A 15765-nucleotide genomic window follows, 5' to 3' on the forward strand; every position below is an offset into this window, starting at 1 on the left:
ACATGAATCAGACAATTCAAAATATTACCATTTTCATATTTATTAATTAATTAATAATAATAATAATAACAACATTAACGGATACATTTTAATTTACAACTGATTTTTTTATGTCAATTAAATTTATTGACTGAATAATTATAATTAATGATTATCGATTATTTAATTTATAATTTTAATGATTAGTAGATTAAAATAGAAACATGACAAAAAAAAGAAATTACGTCGACTAGATGACGGATGTATTAAATAATAATAAATTTAATTTTCTTGGCAATAAGCTAATAAATTTTTATTTTTTCATTAATTTATTGATAAACAAACAAATACTTGATTATTTTTTTTTATTTACAGTGATGTAAGTACCGAATGTTTAAAATAAATTTTTAATTATTATTAAAAAAAAAAAAAGTACGATTAAAATATGTGATGAATTGTTTTTTTAAACTATCTTTTGAATGATAAAAATAATAAATAAATACAAGTAAAAATTTGTTTGTTTTGATTGGTCTGAACACAAGCTTTTAATTATTTAAGTTGGAATTATAATTTTTTCATTATATTTTTCACTCGATTGTAATACCAGTAATTAAAAAAATGATTACTGTCATTAATACTTATTTTAAATACACAAGACAATCTTTCATATATATATATATATATATATATTTAATTAAAACTCGCATTCAGACCGACGTAACTCAGCCAGGCATTTTACGATTTATCATTGCACCAAGATCCTGAACAATTTGTTTTTGTTCAGGATTAAATAGTAGCGTTCTTGCACTGAGAAATGATAAATCTGGTAATTGTTTTAGCACTCGTACTGTTTCTGCTTGAACAACCATTGGTCTTCCATAACGATCCATTACTGTATGTTGCTCAACAAAATTATCACGTTTAACCCCTACTGATTTACGATGGCTATATTCTTTTGCTGAGTCTATTTTTATTGATTCGGGTCTCGCGTCAATTTTGCTTATGGTACCAGTTACTGGTACTTGTGGATTAATTTTATCTATTCGTGATTTTTGATTGACAATCTTTTTGGTGACACCATCAAAACTATCTTGTTTTTTCTTCCATTCAACTGTACTAGGTCCTGGTAGTGGTTCAATGATTTTAGACAACTGAGATTGTTTCACAGGCTTCATTAAATCATTTTCTATCAACTCTGATGACCGTGTTTTTGAATAATTTTCTTCTTGCTCATGTAAATTATTACCATTACCTAATTTCATACGTTAAACAAACAAATAAATAACGATTATATTTTAAGTAAATAAATAAAATATATATATATAATAATTAAAGAAATATTAAAAATTAATATTTTGGTGCAAGGACTATTAGCTTAAACACTTACTGAAGTATATGGAGCTCCTGTTACAAGCAGCGTGATGGTGATAGGATTCGGAATGTGCGGAATAATGTGGAGTTAACAGAGGATCGAAAGGATACAACAAGTCTAGGGATAACAGTGACGAAAGACCACCACCTGGTAAGCCGTTTCATTGTCATTATTATTTTATTTTTTTTTTTTTTTGTGCCAAATCACACAAGTGAAAAATAAAAAAAAAACAACAATAAAAAAACAAAAAGCAAAGGATAAGCGAGGAAATAGGAAATTGGATGGTATTAAATCAATAACAAAATATTTATCATTAGACATTGTTGAAGATTTAAATTAATTTATTAATAAATACTCACTTGCATCTAGAGGATTGACTAGGCCAGAACTGTTCCAGTCAAATTGAGCTGCTGGCACTTCCTGTAAAAATTAAAAAAAATTATTATTGTCGAATAATATAGTTATTACTGAGCGATGATGATATTTACATCACTAGTGGTAGAATTTTGTTGTTTATTAGTGCTAGAAGTTGATGTTAACTGTGTTTCGGAAGAAGCTTTTGTAGGTTCTAAAGGCGCATATCCCAAATTTGCCGCAAATCTTGGAATGTTTGGATTCCAACGAGGTCCAAATAGCTGTTAAAATATTTATTACATTCTTCAGACTGAATCGATAATTCAATAAATTATTTAATAAAAAAAAAAAAAAAAAAAAAAAAAAACAACAACAACTCACGATATTACGAGAATCAATACCAAGGGAACCAAGAAGAACATTATTACTGACGCTATTAGTCCATTGATAAGACAGAGCATTTGTCTCTTCAATGCGCTTGAGTGACTGCCACAAGTTATCAGTTTCCTCAATCAATGATTTTATATCAATCTCTGGAATTTCTGGAGTAATAGGAAACATATTTGCTATTATGTCCTCTATTTTATTAGCAGCCTGAAAAATACCATAAACTTTACGATACTTGAAAAACAAAAAAAATTCAACTACTCAAGCATTTATTCTAAAGATGATTAAGTAAAAAAATGGTGGATTAAAAATCTATACCGCGTATTACTAAGAAAAAAAATGTAACTAAACTCACGTTCTTATTATCTATTCGACTTATGGACTCTCTTATATTTATTTCATGTGTTTCTACAATCGCAGAACTACTGCAAAAGTCGTCAAAGTCATCGTCATCTAGATTGGAAGCGACTGGTTCTTGGACATTTGGCGTCCATTCTTTTATTTCAGCTGCTGGTCCACTGGAAAAATCAGCAAATTCTCCAAAATCATCATCAACATTATCAACATCATCATCCTGTATTTTACATTCTGTAACTGTTGATGTTTCTTGTGTTTCTGAATCTATCATTAGTTTATTGTGTTCTGGCGATAGTTGACTGCTATTGGGAATGATTTTAGCTGCTGTTGTGGCACTTTTGAATGGTTCACCAGTCGGAAAATCATCATAATCATTATTCGTTTCATAACTCGACGTTATTTTAAGTGACAGTGGGCTCTGTTCAGAATTCCCCTCCGACATAATATTTTTCGGTTCTAATACATTTAATTCACTCGTTTGGTTTTTATTTGTACACTGATAATCTATGAAATTTTCAAAATCACAGTCATTATTATCACTACTATCATTAATGTTTAATTTTTCTATATTTTCATCAGTATCATTAACTATATCATTTTTTTTTATCGAGTCTTTATCATCATTTTGATTATTTTCCATATTGACAACTGTATTATTAAAGTCACTAAAATCACCAAATTCATCATCATCATCATAATCATCATTAACATTCATATCATGATTTTCAAACGGTGGAATGTCAAGATTAATAACATTATCTTGTATGTTATTAATACTGGAATTATCATTATTATTATTATTATTATTATTATTAATAATAATATTATTATGCGTAGGTAAAATATTTTTATCAAAATCAAAATTAAAATCACTAAAATCATTTGAACTCTTTATTTTATCCTCAGTGTGATTATTTTCGGATTCTTCAATATCATGATCGATATCCGATATCGTAAAATTATTGACATAGTCTTTATTATTGCCATGAGCGATAAGAAAACTCGAAAAATCTGAAGATATATCTTTAAAAAAGTCATCAACCTTTTCTCCTTGATTATCATCAACTTTAATTGACTCATTATTCTCCTGGATATTAATTGTACTCTGAAAATTTTTCAGCTTTGTCGTCTCAACAATTTCCTTATCACTGACATTATTACTTTTAAAAATTTCCTGCTTGGGTGAATTTAATCCTGAATCTGGATTATCATTTGGACGAGGACTGTCACACTCCAATGAATTATTGTAATTATCATAGTCATAAAAATCATTGTCCAAGTCTTGATGTGAATCACTGTCAACAGTAGGATCATCTAGTATCAAACTCAATGGCTCATGATCATCAGTAGCCTCAATATTATTTAGCGAATCATCCCTATCACTTGATGCAGTCTTCAAACTTTCAGCTAAACTACTATTGTTACTATTTACTACATCACCATTAACATTAATAGGTAATAAATTTGTTTTATCTAAATTTTCTCGATTACAAATATCGTTTGTGCTACTTCTATTGCTTTCATAACCCGAGTTTTTATCACTTTTATCCCGTGAAATATCATCTATATTAATATCTCTATTTTTTATAAAATCCGATTTATTATTATTTAAACTACCACTACACGTCCTAATATCTAGCCTTATACTGCTCACTGTGTCATCTGTTTTTTCTACAGTGATAATATCTTCATCAATCCGAGATCTGAGGACACCACCACCACCATCATCATCATCACCATCTTCACGTGTCAATACATCAACAGTTAGTGAATAATCTCCAGTTCCATTGACCCTCGGAGACGCTGTCATTGATGGAGTTGGAGTTTGAATTGGAGTAAGTAACTTTCTAGGTGATTCAGAGGTTGTTGATGATCCTAAAAATTATATTTAACGTAATTAAAATTCAATATTAATAATAAATAAAAAAAAAAAAGTTTAAGAACCAGTACTAACCATCAAGACCTCCAGCTGCGTAGTCACCAAACTCATCATCATCACTCTCGCGATAATTATCAAGAGGTGGAGGTGTTGAACTGACCAGTGGTGGAAACGACATTCTCAGACTACTCTATTAATTATAATTAATTAACAAAATTTAATTATTTAGCATTACGTAGTTATAGACAATAGTTATCAATGATTCATTGAGTATCTGACTTTCTATTCGTTCAAGGATAAATTTTATAATTATTATTATTTATTATTTTTTTTTTTTCAACATATTATTAATCAATCATTGTTAAATGTATATCCGTCTACACAATTAAATAAATAATTTAATAAATTTATAACCACATATATTGATTATTTTTTTAAAATCCAATTAATAATATCCAAGGTCTTATATTGGATAATAATTCAACTGACTAATAAATTAAATCCATTGACTTGCATTTATAATTTTCTTTGTTATAAATATATTTTTTCCATACTCGAAAATTAAAAAAAATAGGTTAACTGCTTACTGATAACTTTTAATTATTTTAACAATAAAAATAATTCAGATGACACTAGATTTTAGGATATAGCTATAATTATTTAATTTAACAAATAAGTAACTAATAACAATAAATGAGTATAACAAACCTGTTTTTTTTCCTTATTGTCGACAACAGTATTTGCGTTACCTCCAGTTGTTTTTTTATTTTTTATCTACTCATACCTGGCATATTATTATCGCTGTCTGTGTGTGTATAGAGAATTCTTAATGTGGGTTTGTAATAAAATTATCGCGACTGCTGTTAAAAAAAATTACCACAACTCTTAGATACCACAAGATTGTATTATAAATAATTAAACATGAGCATAAAATCCAAAGTAATGTAAATACTAAGTACGTACAAATATAGGTATATGTCGTATATATATTATATGTACACGTATACACTGAGATTAAAAATTGTACACAGAACACATATACGCATAGACTGGTGACAATCAGCGACAAGTATATGATAAAATATTATTTTTTAAAATAACCACATCCAGTGATCAGACTGTCCATCATTACCACTATCACCCACTATCACCTGTTCTCATTCTCATGATGCTCATGATTCTCAATCTCATTACGGCCATCGTATAGGTATAGTTTTGTACAGTTTTGTACTCCAGTCGTTGTATCCCTCCCTCCAAGTCGTTCAAGTAAAATATATTTTTTGATGATAACTCTTTTTCTATACCTATACAAACCTATACCAAATACCACCAACTGGCAACTGGCAACTTGCGCAGCAGCTGTCATTTGTCACGTGTCAAAAAACACGTACTTCAATGGTCACTTTCTTTCGAAAAAATGTTTTTCGCGCATGCGCAAATGTAGATACGCACTGTATCTGCGCATACTTTTTTTAAGGGCCAGTATATTTTTAAAAAATTTCATTAAACTTAATTAACAATTTTTTTACGATAATTCAATGATGTTATCATAGTTGAAAGGTCAAAAATAATAAAGTATCTTGATTAGATTTACGGCATCGATGAGTGAAAGATAAAATTTTTTCTCCACAAGTCAGTGAGTCCTGATTTTCTATAAATTTTATCATTATACCTTAAGTAATTATTGTAAAAAATGTTTGAATTAATAAGTATGGAATCTTAGCACTTGATCTAGTATCTACGGAGATTGAATCAGTGGTTAGATCGGCACAAATTTCATAAAAGCATAATAAACTACGAGTTTATAATTTTTCATCAATACTGATTACTTGCTGAGATAAGACTGTTGACTCTAAAAGAGTCATTCGACTTTAAAAATCGAAAAAAAAATAATTGAATACTGGTGAAAAAACAAATCAACATTTTTTAATCTTATTGTTTATATTTAAATTTATTCCAACAGGTGAAAAAATATACATTATAATCGTTTGTATAATCCAAAATTCATTATTATTCATTACATATAAAAAAAAAAAAAAAAATGATCTAAAAATTAATTTTACTGGCAAGATATTACTTCATATAATACATTTTTTCCATTTCTGAGTTCTTTAATTCGCTTACAGTGTCTCAATACCGTTAACATATTTAATTTTGCTTTATCAAGCTTCGTTTTCGTTTCCCGATGATAATCTTCAGCCGTAAAGAAAAATTTACGCTCTAAAAAAAATTAAATTATAATTTACATAATGATAATCAAAATGTTAAAAATTATTATCATACCTTTTCCATTATAAATATCAGTTTCTTCCTTCTTAAATTGTAGATATAAATCTAATTCGCCTTTTTTACGCGCTCCTATCTTTCCTAGTCCCATTAGGGTGTATTTTGATTTCATTATTTGATTTATAGACGTAATGAAATCATTAACATTTGTCAAAGTCTGTCGGCCAATCATGTATTTAGGTATTTTTGAAAATTCTATAGCGTTAAGAAGTTCAATTTTATAACAATCATCGTTATCTTTAAATAAAGTTTTTTTACAGTCTTTCTGATAAGGAAGATACTCTGTGGGATCAATTATAACAGCTGGGTTAGTCGGTTGAGATTTAGATTTTGATTTTGGGGCTGCCACTGATGAATTATTATTATTATTATTATTCTTATTTTTCATCTGTGATGCTGTGCAGGTTTCATTCTGGTCCTTGAGCGTATCTTGAAGACTTGGTGGAATATTTTCTTGCATGTGTGTTATGGTTTTTTCGTAAGCTGACAGATTTTCAATAAGAATCTAGATAAATAAACTTAAAAATTAGTCATTTTATCAGATTGTGATTTAATAATAAAAAAATAAAGACTTTTGAAATAATGATAACTACCTGACACATTTCATTTTGCTCTTTCATTTTGTCCAAGGTTTCTTTAAAACGACTAACATTTATTTTTATAGTGTCTATTGAAGGCTTCAGGTCTATTAGAACATTATTCAATTCAGATTTGTCTATAAAATAAAAAATTATTATTTTAACAATAAAATAAATAAATATAATAGATAGGTATCGAAACTGTCTTACGTCTTATGAAATTTGTTGCCATTTCTAAATCATTCAGCTTTTTAATTTGATCTTTCATAACATCTTCTAAACTATTTGCTGGCATTTTTTTTAAGGTTAAGATGCTTGATTTCTTAATTCACTGAATTTAAAATAATGTAAAAAACGGATTATTAATTATTTTTCACTCATGTAATTTCATGCAACGATAATATTATATTAATAGAATGTAAAAACAATAAAAAACAATATTTTTTATAGCAATCAGATTTAGTTAAGTTTTGAGTGTTATTATTTTTTAACTGATTTAATTTTTAAACTGATTGTTTATTATTTGTGTGATTTTTAGATAAATATTATGAGGCCCTCTTGAGCTGATAAAGTAGGCATCGATGATGAATGTTAGCACGTATTTTACACACGTAAATTTAAATACTTTAGTCGAGTTATTTCCAACATGAAAAAATTTACAGGCTGGAATAAATTAAATTTTTTAAAAGCGTTAATGACGTTTGGCTCATTATAAAATTTCAAGAAATATGATTATTATCTTCAATTGATAACGACAACTAAATAATACATCATAATATATACTTACTTTTTACAGTTATGACGCACATTATTTTAATGGCTACTAATTAACTTGTTAAATTAAAGAAATAAAAAAATTATTTTCTAAAATAAAATCTATTACTAAATTATATTAATCAATTAGTTGGATAAAAATATTTAAGAGTAAATTTTATTTGGTTTTTATTACATAGATTGACATAAAATTATTAAGGCAAGAATGAAATAACAATTTTGAAATATTGTAATGATTATAGTCAAACCAACTTGAGATTTTCTGTTTGTCAAAAATATATAATATTGTCCGTCGCCACTATTAATAGTCAGAGCTCTAATTCTCAAAGTTGCTTCTGTTTATACGGTCAATTAGTTTTTGAGTTACAAAATCAGCCATAACAATGGTTAAACCACTTGGTGAATGCTTGAAATATTTAGCCATTTGTAAATTAAGTGGCCGGGCACATTCACCCTTCGATGTTTTATAGCCTCCAGTTTTCGAGATCAAACTTAAATCACCTTGAGAATTGTTAGGAACATATAGCCTATGTACATAACAATCGCGAGATTTTGAGAATGTAAGTTCTTGTAATGACTTTATAGCTTCCCATTTATAGATAACATCATCAATCCCCTTGTTTTCGTTGTAATTATCAGTTGCACACTCTTGTTGTAAATTATAAGTACAGGTTTTAAATGAATCGTCACCTCCTAATAAAATCTTACCATAATACATTCTAACAGAATCGTCAGTAGCCCAATTAGTTAGGATACGTGAACCAGAGTTACTTTTCTTGATATTATTTATAATTTTGCAATTTTCTTCAGCATGCGTAATCTTGATTTCATCTTGATGCAAGTAGACAATTACAAATTCTTTAGGATATTTTTCCAAAAATTCATTGATTATTGGTAAAATATCGGCGTTTAATTTTAAATTTAAATCTTGATTATTGGAAAAAATTTTTAAATCTTGAGAATCGGGTTTCACATTAAAATGTAAAACACGAATACCTGCTTTCAATTGTTGATCAATACTTAATTCTTGAGTTTTTTCTGATGGATTTTCAGTATTGTATCCTGCTGAATGATGGCTACCAACGAGCGATAGACTGTTAATTCTTTTGTGGCTTTTGATATTACTAATCACCTTGGAAATATACGGATGATAATTATATTCCTCAGGCTCACATTCTGCGCTAACAGCAATTGCTATTGCGAGTAAGGTGACAAGATGTAAAACTTTAGATTTAAACATTCTTCAATAGTTTTAATAAACTTTGATACTTTTAAGAAAATAAAACGATCGTTTTTCGATGGCAGTAAATGTATAACTGAATTACACACTAATAGTTTAGTTCATTATGAGTATTTTATCTGCATTTAAAATCTACCAATCACATCTAAACACGACATTCGATTACTTTTGACGTAGTTTGTTAATTACAAAAATAATATTTCATCGGTTGATTTCTTTGTTTTGTCATTCAGACGTAGGTTTTATAAAATTATAAATTTCAATTATAGCCGTAAGTAATTTTTTTGTAGATAAAATTATATTATTGACGTAGTTTAAGATAAAACCGTCTTTCTATATAAAATTTATTTTAATAGCACGTAAAATTATAATAAACATTTTAAAAAATAAACCCCTGAATTATAACTAAAAATTTTTTATTTTTATATATATTTACGCGGCTCATAGTTTAATTCAGGAAACCCGAGTTTCAGCTCAGATATTGAAATGCCATCGAGATTCCAAATGTTTCATATCAATTTTTGAATTAAAATGTTGATCATCTTGCCAATATCTACATTAATTTGACTGTTGATTGAGCTCGTTGAGCTCAACTGGCTGTTTGGATTTGCTGATTAAAATCATGTCGGTCAAATGGATTTCACTTATTCAGAGTATCAGTTGATGGATACTTATGAAAACATGCAAATAATTCGTTTATGATCTATAACCGTAATAATAGTACGATTCTTTAACATTACTTGGTATGATAGAATACATTTTTTTTTTTTTATTTTATATGTAAATTTAATTTAATTGATATATTTTATTAGATCCATCATACGATCTACATTATGATAATATTTTAAGTTAGTGATCGTTAATTGGATTCACACAAATGAACTTTACGGTTGTTAATTATTTATTTTATATAATCATAAATGTTTCTCGATAAAATTTAAAAATGAAATAAAGATAAAATTAATTTAAAAAATTTTAATATTTAATTTATTTATTTTTGAGTATTTAAGAAAAAAATAGTATAATTAGTATATAATTTTAACGATTAAGACTTGAAAGAAAACAAAATAAAATAATAAAAGGAATAAGTTTACAAGCTTACAAGTATATCTAATTCTGAAAAGCTGAACAGTTAGCGCCGTCAAGTAGATGAATAAAAATAAGAATGACAAGTACTTACAAGTGCTACAGCAAGAATAACACATTCTCATCATCTCAATAGATTCTCCGAGAGGACAGCGATTAGTCACGCGAAATCGTCCATCACGTCTGAACATACGAGAGACACATGTCGTCATATGTAGCAGTCTCTCTCAAAATAGGAGAAGGAGCAACAGAGACACACTTACTCTCTTTCCTTTAACCGCCTACTTAATTAAAACAACATTAGCCAGTGTGGTCTACTCGTGGAAACAAGAAACGGAAGCTTCAAAATAAAATACACGAATTATTTATTATCTTACTCTTTATACATTTCATTATCTAATAATAATAATATTTATAATTTATTAATTTTTCTATATAATTTGTCATACATCATTTATCATATACAAAATATTTCTCAATCCGTGCAATTATTCAGTGTTGCAAATAATGTATGACCGCACAAATATATAATAGCTCGTTTTTTATATAATGCCTTTTTAATTTAAAAAAACAAAAGTTTGTCAACACATCATTTTATTCAACAAAGTGATGATAATAATAATAATAATAATAATTTTATTTATTTTTAAATCAATTACTATTAAATTTTATTATTATTTGATGGTCAGAAGGTGTTTGAGCAATAGACGACACTGTTATAGCATATTATCAATTATATTTTAAAAATCTGCACAGTGATTTGTCATATTATGTGCAGATAAACGTATTGAATAAGGTTACAAGTAATTAATTATATTAATACTGCATAAAGTAATGAACTAATGATTTGGAAACTATAAATAGACAGTAAATAACGGATGCACATTAGTAGTAGCACGCTAGCCAATTAAATGAAATATATACATACATATATCTATGTGGGGACACATTACATACTATCAGCAGTAGTATATAGAGTATGAATACATGTATATGTTGTGTCCGAAAGCGTGACGTTAACGTGTGCGGATTTAAGAAGTGAGATTTAGAGACGACAGGTGCTTCTCTTTTCAGATTATTTTTATTATCATATCATCTTGTCTTGTTCATCTTTATATATATATATATATATATATATATATATATATATATATATATATAGATCTAAATATTCTCAAACAATACATTACAATTGTTGTTTATTTATATTAAAACCCACGCAGAACTTGAGAGCGCGTTGTCTTTGACACGAGTCGAAACAAGTATAGTTGTTATTGTCGTCAACTAAAAATATAATGTTGTTTAAAGTGGAGAAAAAAAAGTTTAAAGAATATAATTATATACTTACTTGCTGTATGCTATGATGATGTTGTTAAATTTATTTCATTGGCATATGAATTTATTACTTATGTACTTACATATAAATGTATAAATGGTATTTTAGTATAAAAAATGGCGGTGATATGTATACATGTATATTTATATATATATATATATATATATATATATGTGATATGTTAAAAGGGGAAAGACAGCCGTGGATACAAAGGGAAGGGAAAAATGAGCGTCTGCAAGTAGGTACTTAGCAAGCGGTTACTTGGGGCAGCGGAGCGTAGCTCCTTCGTAAATGCAATGTGTCTTCGCTCTTCGGCTCCCCGACGACGCAAAGTCTTTTCGATACTAGGCGACTTGTTTTATACGGTCTGACTTACTTCATTCACTCTACTAACTTTTTCAACAATGTAACTTTTTTATACTTGTATTCATATATTATATATTTTAAAACATTTAATTTTTTACTTAGCAATCATATAGCTTGTTCGATATTATTAATGATATACCGCATAAATCAAGTTCTCTTTCTGCTCACTGATGCCAGTTATACATAATTACATTTGAATTATATTTATATATTATTAAATATATAATTGACATTTTATATATAATTACCTTGCGCTAATTATCGTCGTTTTTATATTTGATATAAATATTGAGATTAATACAATATTCTTTATTGTGGTAATTAATTAATAATTAGTTATAAAGTACAGTAATATAGCGCCAAGATTTATTATTAATTATGCAATAAAAATATATTATTTTTAAAAGAATAATTAAAATAATGAATATGGTGTATATCGATGATAATGTATACTACCGCAATATGACAGTATGTGTAGTTTTAAGTATTAAATAAAATACACGATATATGAATTCAGTAGAAAGATGCCCACAACATATTATATTGTGGGAAGCTTAAAACGGTAGTGACAGCTCGCCAACGTAATAATCGTAAAAAAGGTAGCTCATTTTATCGTCGTCAGGTTTTTAACTGAACCACGTATACGTATACATATATACAACTAAAGTCGTTTAGTCATGTCTACTCTCAACTTCTCATATAACACATTATCTATATCTATACAGACATATAATACTGTCTCTCTACTTTTAAATACAATAAAATATAATCATATACATATATTGTAGAATCTTATGTGTTTTTTTTTTATTTTTTAAATTTTATTGGTACCAGCATATTAGTCATGAGTTGCATGCACTTTGCTTGGTAATAAAATTCAACAAAATTGTACTTTTTGAATATTAAAGTAGTCTATAAGGCTTTGAATAAATATATGAGCATAAAAGTTGAGACAAAGTTTGTTAGGAATAAGATAGAACAAGCATTAGCTTTTCACCCTGGTTATTTATATTCACAAGTTATTATTGTTTTCTTATTATTATTATTATTGTTTTTGACAAAGAGAATTGTCGATGGCATAAACAAATCGTAAATCACGATATGTCATAAATGTCAAAAACAGCGAGACAGTTTGGAGCGTAAACGATAGTCTTACACACAATGGTTGTTCGAGATGAGTGCATCAACGTGTATATAGTCTTTTACAATCTCATAAGCGAATCATCATCCTTTCCATCAGCATTTTGTACTCGTTCTTCGTCGCTTCTCTAATTCTTTTTCTTTGTATTATTATTTTTATTCGTCATCTCCACCTCTTGACGTCACCTTTTGTACTTATTATATGTGACTTGAAACAATGAAAACAAATGGGAGAATTATTTATGAAACTTTTAAAACTTTTGACGATATTTATAATTGTTTTTTATTTTTTTTCATCTCTTTAAATATTCAATTATCAATCATCGTAATATGTATATATAGAAAATAAAAATTTGTTTATGAATAAAAGAGGCGTATCAAGACAAATTGAAATAATAAGTTGATGGAAATGTGGACTCGGCGTTTATCGGATTTAAAGATCCGTCACTTACCAGTATGATTACATTATTATTATTATTATTTAATTAATTTAAAATTTGTCACACAGCGTACTGGTATTTATATAGGTAATATTAAAAGTCTACGTTGAAACCACTAGCGCATCAGTGTACCATCAGGGTAAAAAAAAATGACAGATAAACATGAAGTGTATAACGTTGCTATTGGAGAGAATGATGAAAATAAAGTGTTTAAATCTGGCAGTCGTGCATGACAAATAACGTTGCGAGTCAAGCAGTTTTCAATTAGTAATCGTAGAATACTTGATTGGATAATTAGTGGTAAGACTACTCGATGGGTTTTCATCGTCGTTGGTGTTATTTTTGTTTTTATTTTATAATTTGAATCTATTCTCCTGGTTGATCTTGATTCATACATCACACCCTTTCTGCTCATCAGTCCTTTCCGTACATCTTCCTTTCTTCCTTCCTTCCTTCCTTTCTTTTACCTTTCTTCCTTTCTTTTACCTTTCTTCCTTCCCGTAGAGTCCTTAATAATTGTAATTGGACACGGCTCGGCAGCTTCACCTACAGCGTAGTCTCGCTGCCCACTTTACAATACACTTTGTCCATCTGCCTTTTAAGGAGTGAAAAAAATGAAAAAAGGGGGCGTGGTGATGAGATCAAAGAGAGCCGCTTCGCCTGGATAGTCGTTGGTGTAAGCGAGAGATTCCCAAGTAAAGAGTTTACTACGCGAGACGCAAGACGCGAGATGCGAGATGCGAGATGCGAGCACCGACTCTGCTCGAAAGTATGCATGCTGTACTCTTTGATATATGCTGGTATCTGTATGTGATACAAACACTTACCTATATATAAAGACAACTCACGCGCCCATTATTATTCCAACACACCTATAAGATATACCACTGGGGATCTCCAAAGACGATCTTTCAAACTAAAGTATCATCAGTTTGATCATTACTGTTATAAATCCCACATGGATAAATATCTATAATACTATCCGTCTTTTTAATTAATAAATAAACAAATTCACTTGACAACTGCCACTAAACCATAAAAAATTAATAAATTCCGTGTTTATCTGTGCTATTATATCCTATATATAGATGTAAATTTATTGGGATATTTATGTATATGTCTTTATTGGGAATTCTGTGTTGACATGAAAAATATTTGCATAATCCATGAATGTTCGTTTTGCCATCATCAGCAAGAATATGATGAAAACAGTAGTTACGTTAACGCGGCAATACCCTAAGACTTTTTGTGCAGCACTTATTGCGTGTAATGATGAGATGTTCAAGGTGATAATGATCGTCATCACCAACAGTATTCGATATAAATATATAATATATAATATATTATGATATTACAAGATCAAAGAATAATAAATTTAATCATCAGCGAGACTGATACCCAACTAACGTCTGACCATTAATTATTTTTCTACTTATAATAATAAGATTACATTATATATTATTATATATTAAATACTAAATGTTAACCGATTAAAAATACCGTTTGGTAATGTCATTGAAATTTAATTGTATTATAAAAAATAGAAAAATATTTGAGTTTTATTGTTTTCAATGTTTTTAAATGGATTTGAAAAAATTTTAAAATAAATGAAATGAAAAGTTAGTTGGTGATAAATAAAATTAAAATTTTGATGTAAAATAAAATATTTTTTTGTATAGTTTGCGATATCGTGATGTAAACCAGTAAAATTTAAAGTGCAAATAGAATTCTGTAATTCTGATCGTCTGATTCTCCCGGCAAATTGGTGGTTTTAGTGTACCTAAACTACGTCCGTGAGTGTGATATAAATTTATATATTTACGATTATTACCAACCATCATGATGAATTTTAATATTTTGGTAATGCTTTATTGACATGAAATTATTTTATATTCTGTGTAATTCTCGGTATATAATAATAATAATAATAATAATAATAATAATAATAACAACAGTAATTGCAATGATTATTAATAACGAATAATTATATTTATTTGAAAATATCTCAACCAGAAATTACAAAACAATCTACTTCGTATATTACATAATGAAGAAAGTTTAAGGAAGAAAACTTTTTGAATATGAAATATAATTAAAATGATTGAAGAGAGATTATTAAAAATATAAGAATAGAAATTTAATAAATATTTAACCAAAGACACGGTGCATCACATTATTCATATTCAGTGCA

At 27.9% G+C, this 15765-nt stretch overlaps 2 protein-coding genes across 4 annotated transcripts; both read right to left on the bottom strand.

The window, feature by feature from the left end:
* Positions 1-177: 177 nt before the first annotated feature.
* On the bottom strand, positions 178-5666 carry LOC103576640 (putative uncharacterized protein DDB_G0282133). 3 transcript variants are annotated; one of them, XM_053741035.1, is made up of 8 exons: positions 5292-5666; positions 5037-5185; positions 4404-4518; positions 2448-4324; positions 2087-2299; positions 1840-1986; positions 1711-1771; positions 181-1231 (listed from the first exon to the last, which is right to left on the bottom strand). In XM_053741035.1, the coding sequence occupies exons 3-8, from the start codon at positions 4504-4506 to the stop codon at positions 702-704; spliced, it is 2931 nt and encodes a 976-aa protein (XP_053597010.1). In that variant the 5' UTR covers positions 4507-4518; positions 5037-5185; positions 5292-5666; the 3' UTR covers positions 181-701. The 3 variants fall into 3 exon arrangements, with proteins under 3 accessions (XP_014298749.1, XP_053597010.1, XP_014298748.1); XM_014443262.2 differs by having other exon boundaries at positions 5037-5188; XM_014443263.2 differs by having other exon boundaries at positions 178-1231; positions 4404-4513; positions 5037-5666.
* Positions 5667-5996: 330 nt separating this feature from the next.
* Positions 5997-8014, bottom strand: LOC103576639 (spindle and kinetochore-associated protein 1). The gene is made up of 4 exons (XM_053741135.1): positions 7403-8014; positions 7208-7329; positions 6612-7119; positions 5997-6548 (listed from the first exon to the last, which is right to left on the bottom strand). The coding sequence occupies exons 1-4, from the start codon at positions 7485-7487 to the stop codon at positions 6388-6390; spliced, it is 876 nt and encodes a 291-aa protein (XP_053597110.1). The 5' UTR covers positions 7488-8014; the 3' UTR covers positions 5997-6387.
* Between the last annotated feature and the right edge of the window lie 7751 nt (positions 8015-15765).

The sequence above is a fragment of the Microplitis demolitor genome, chromosome 8 (assembly GCF_026212275.2).
Source record: "Microplitis demolitor isolate Queensland-Clemson2020A chromosome 8, iyMicDemo2.1a, whole genome shotgun sequence".
NCBI classification, from domain to species: domain Eukaryota; kingdom Metazoa; phylum Arthropoda; class Insecta; order Hymenoptera; family Braconidae; genus Microplitis; species Microplitis demolitor.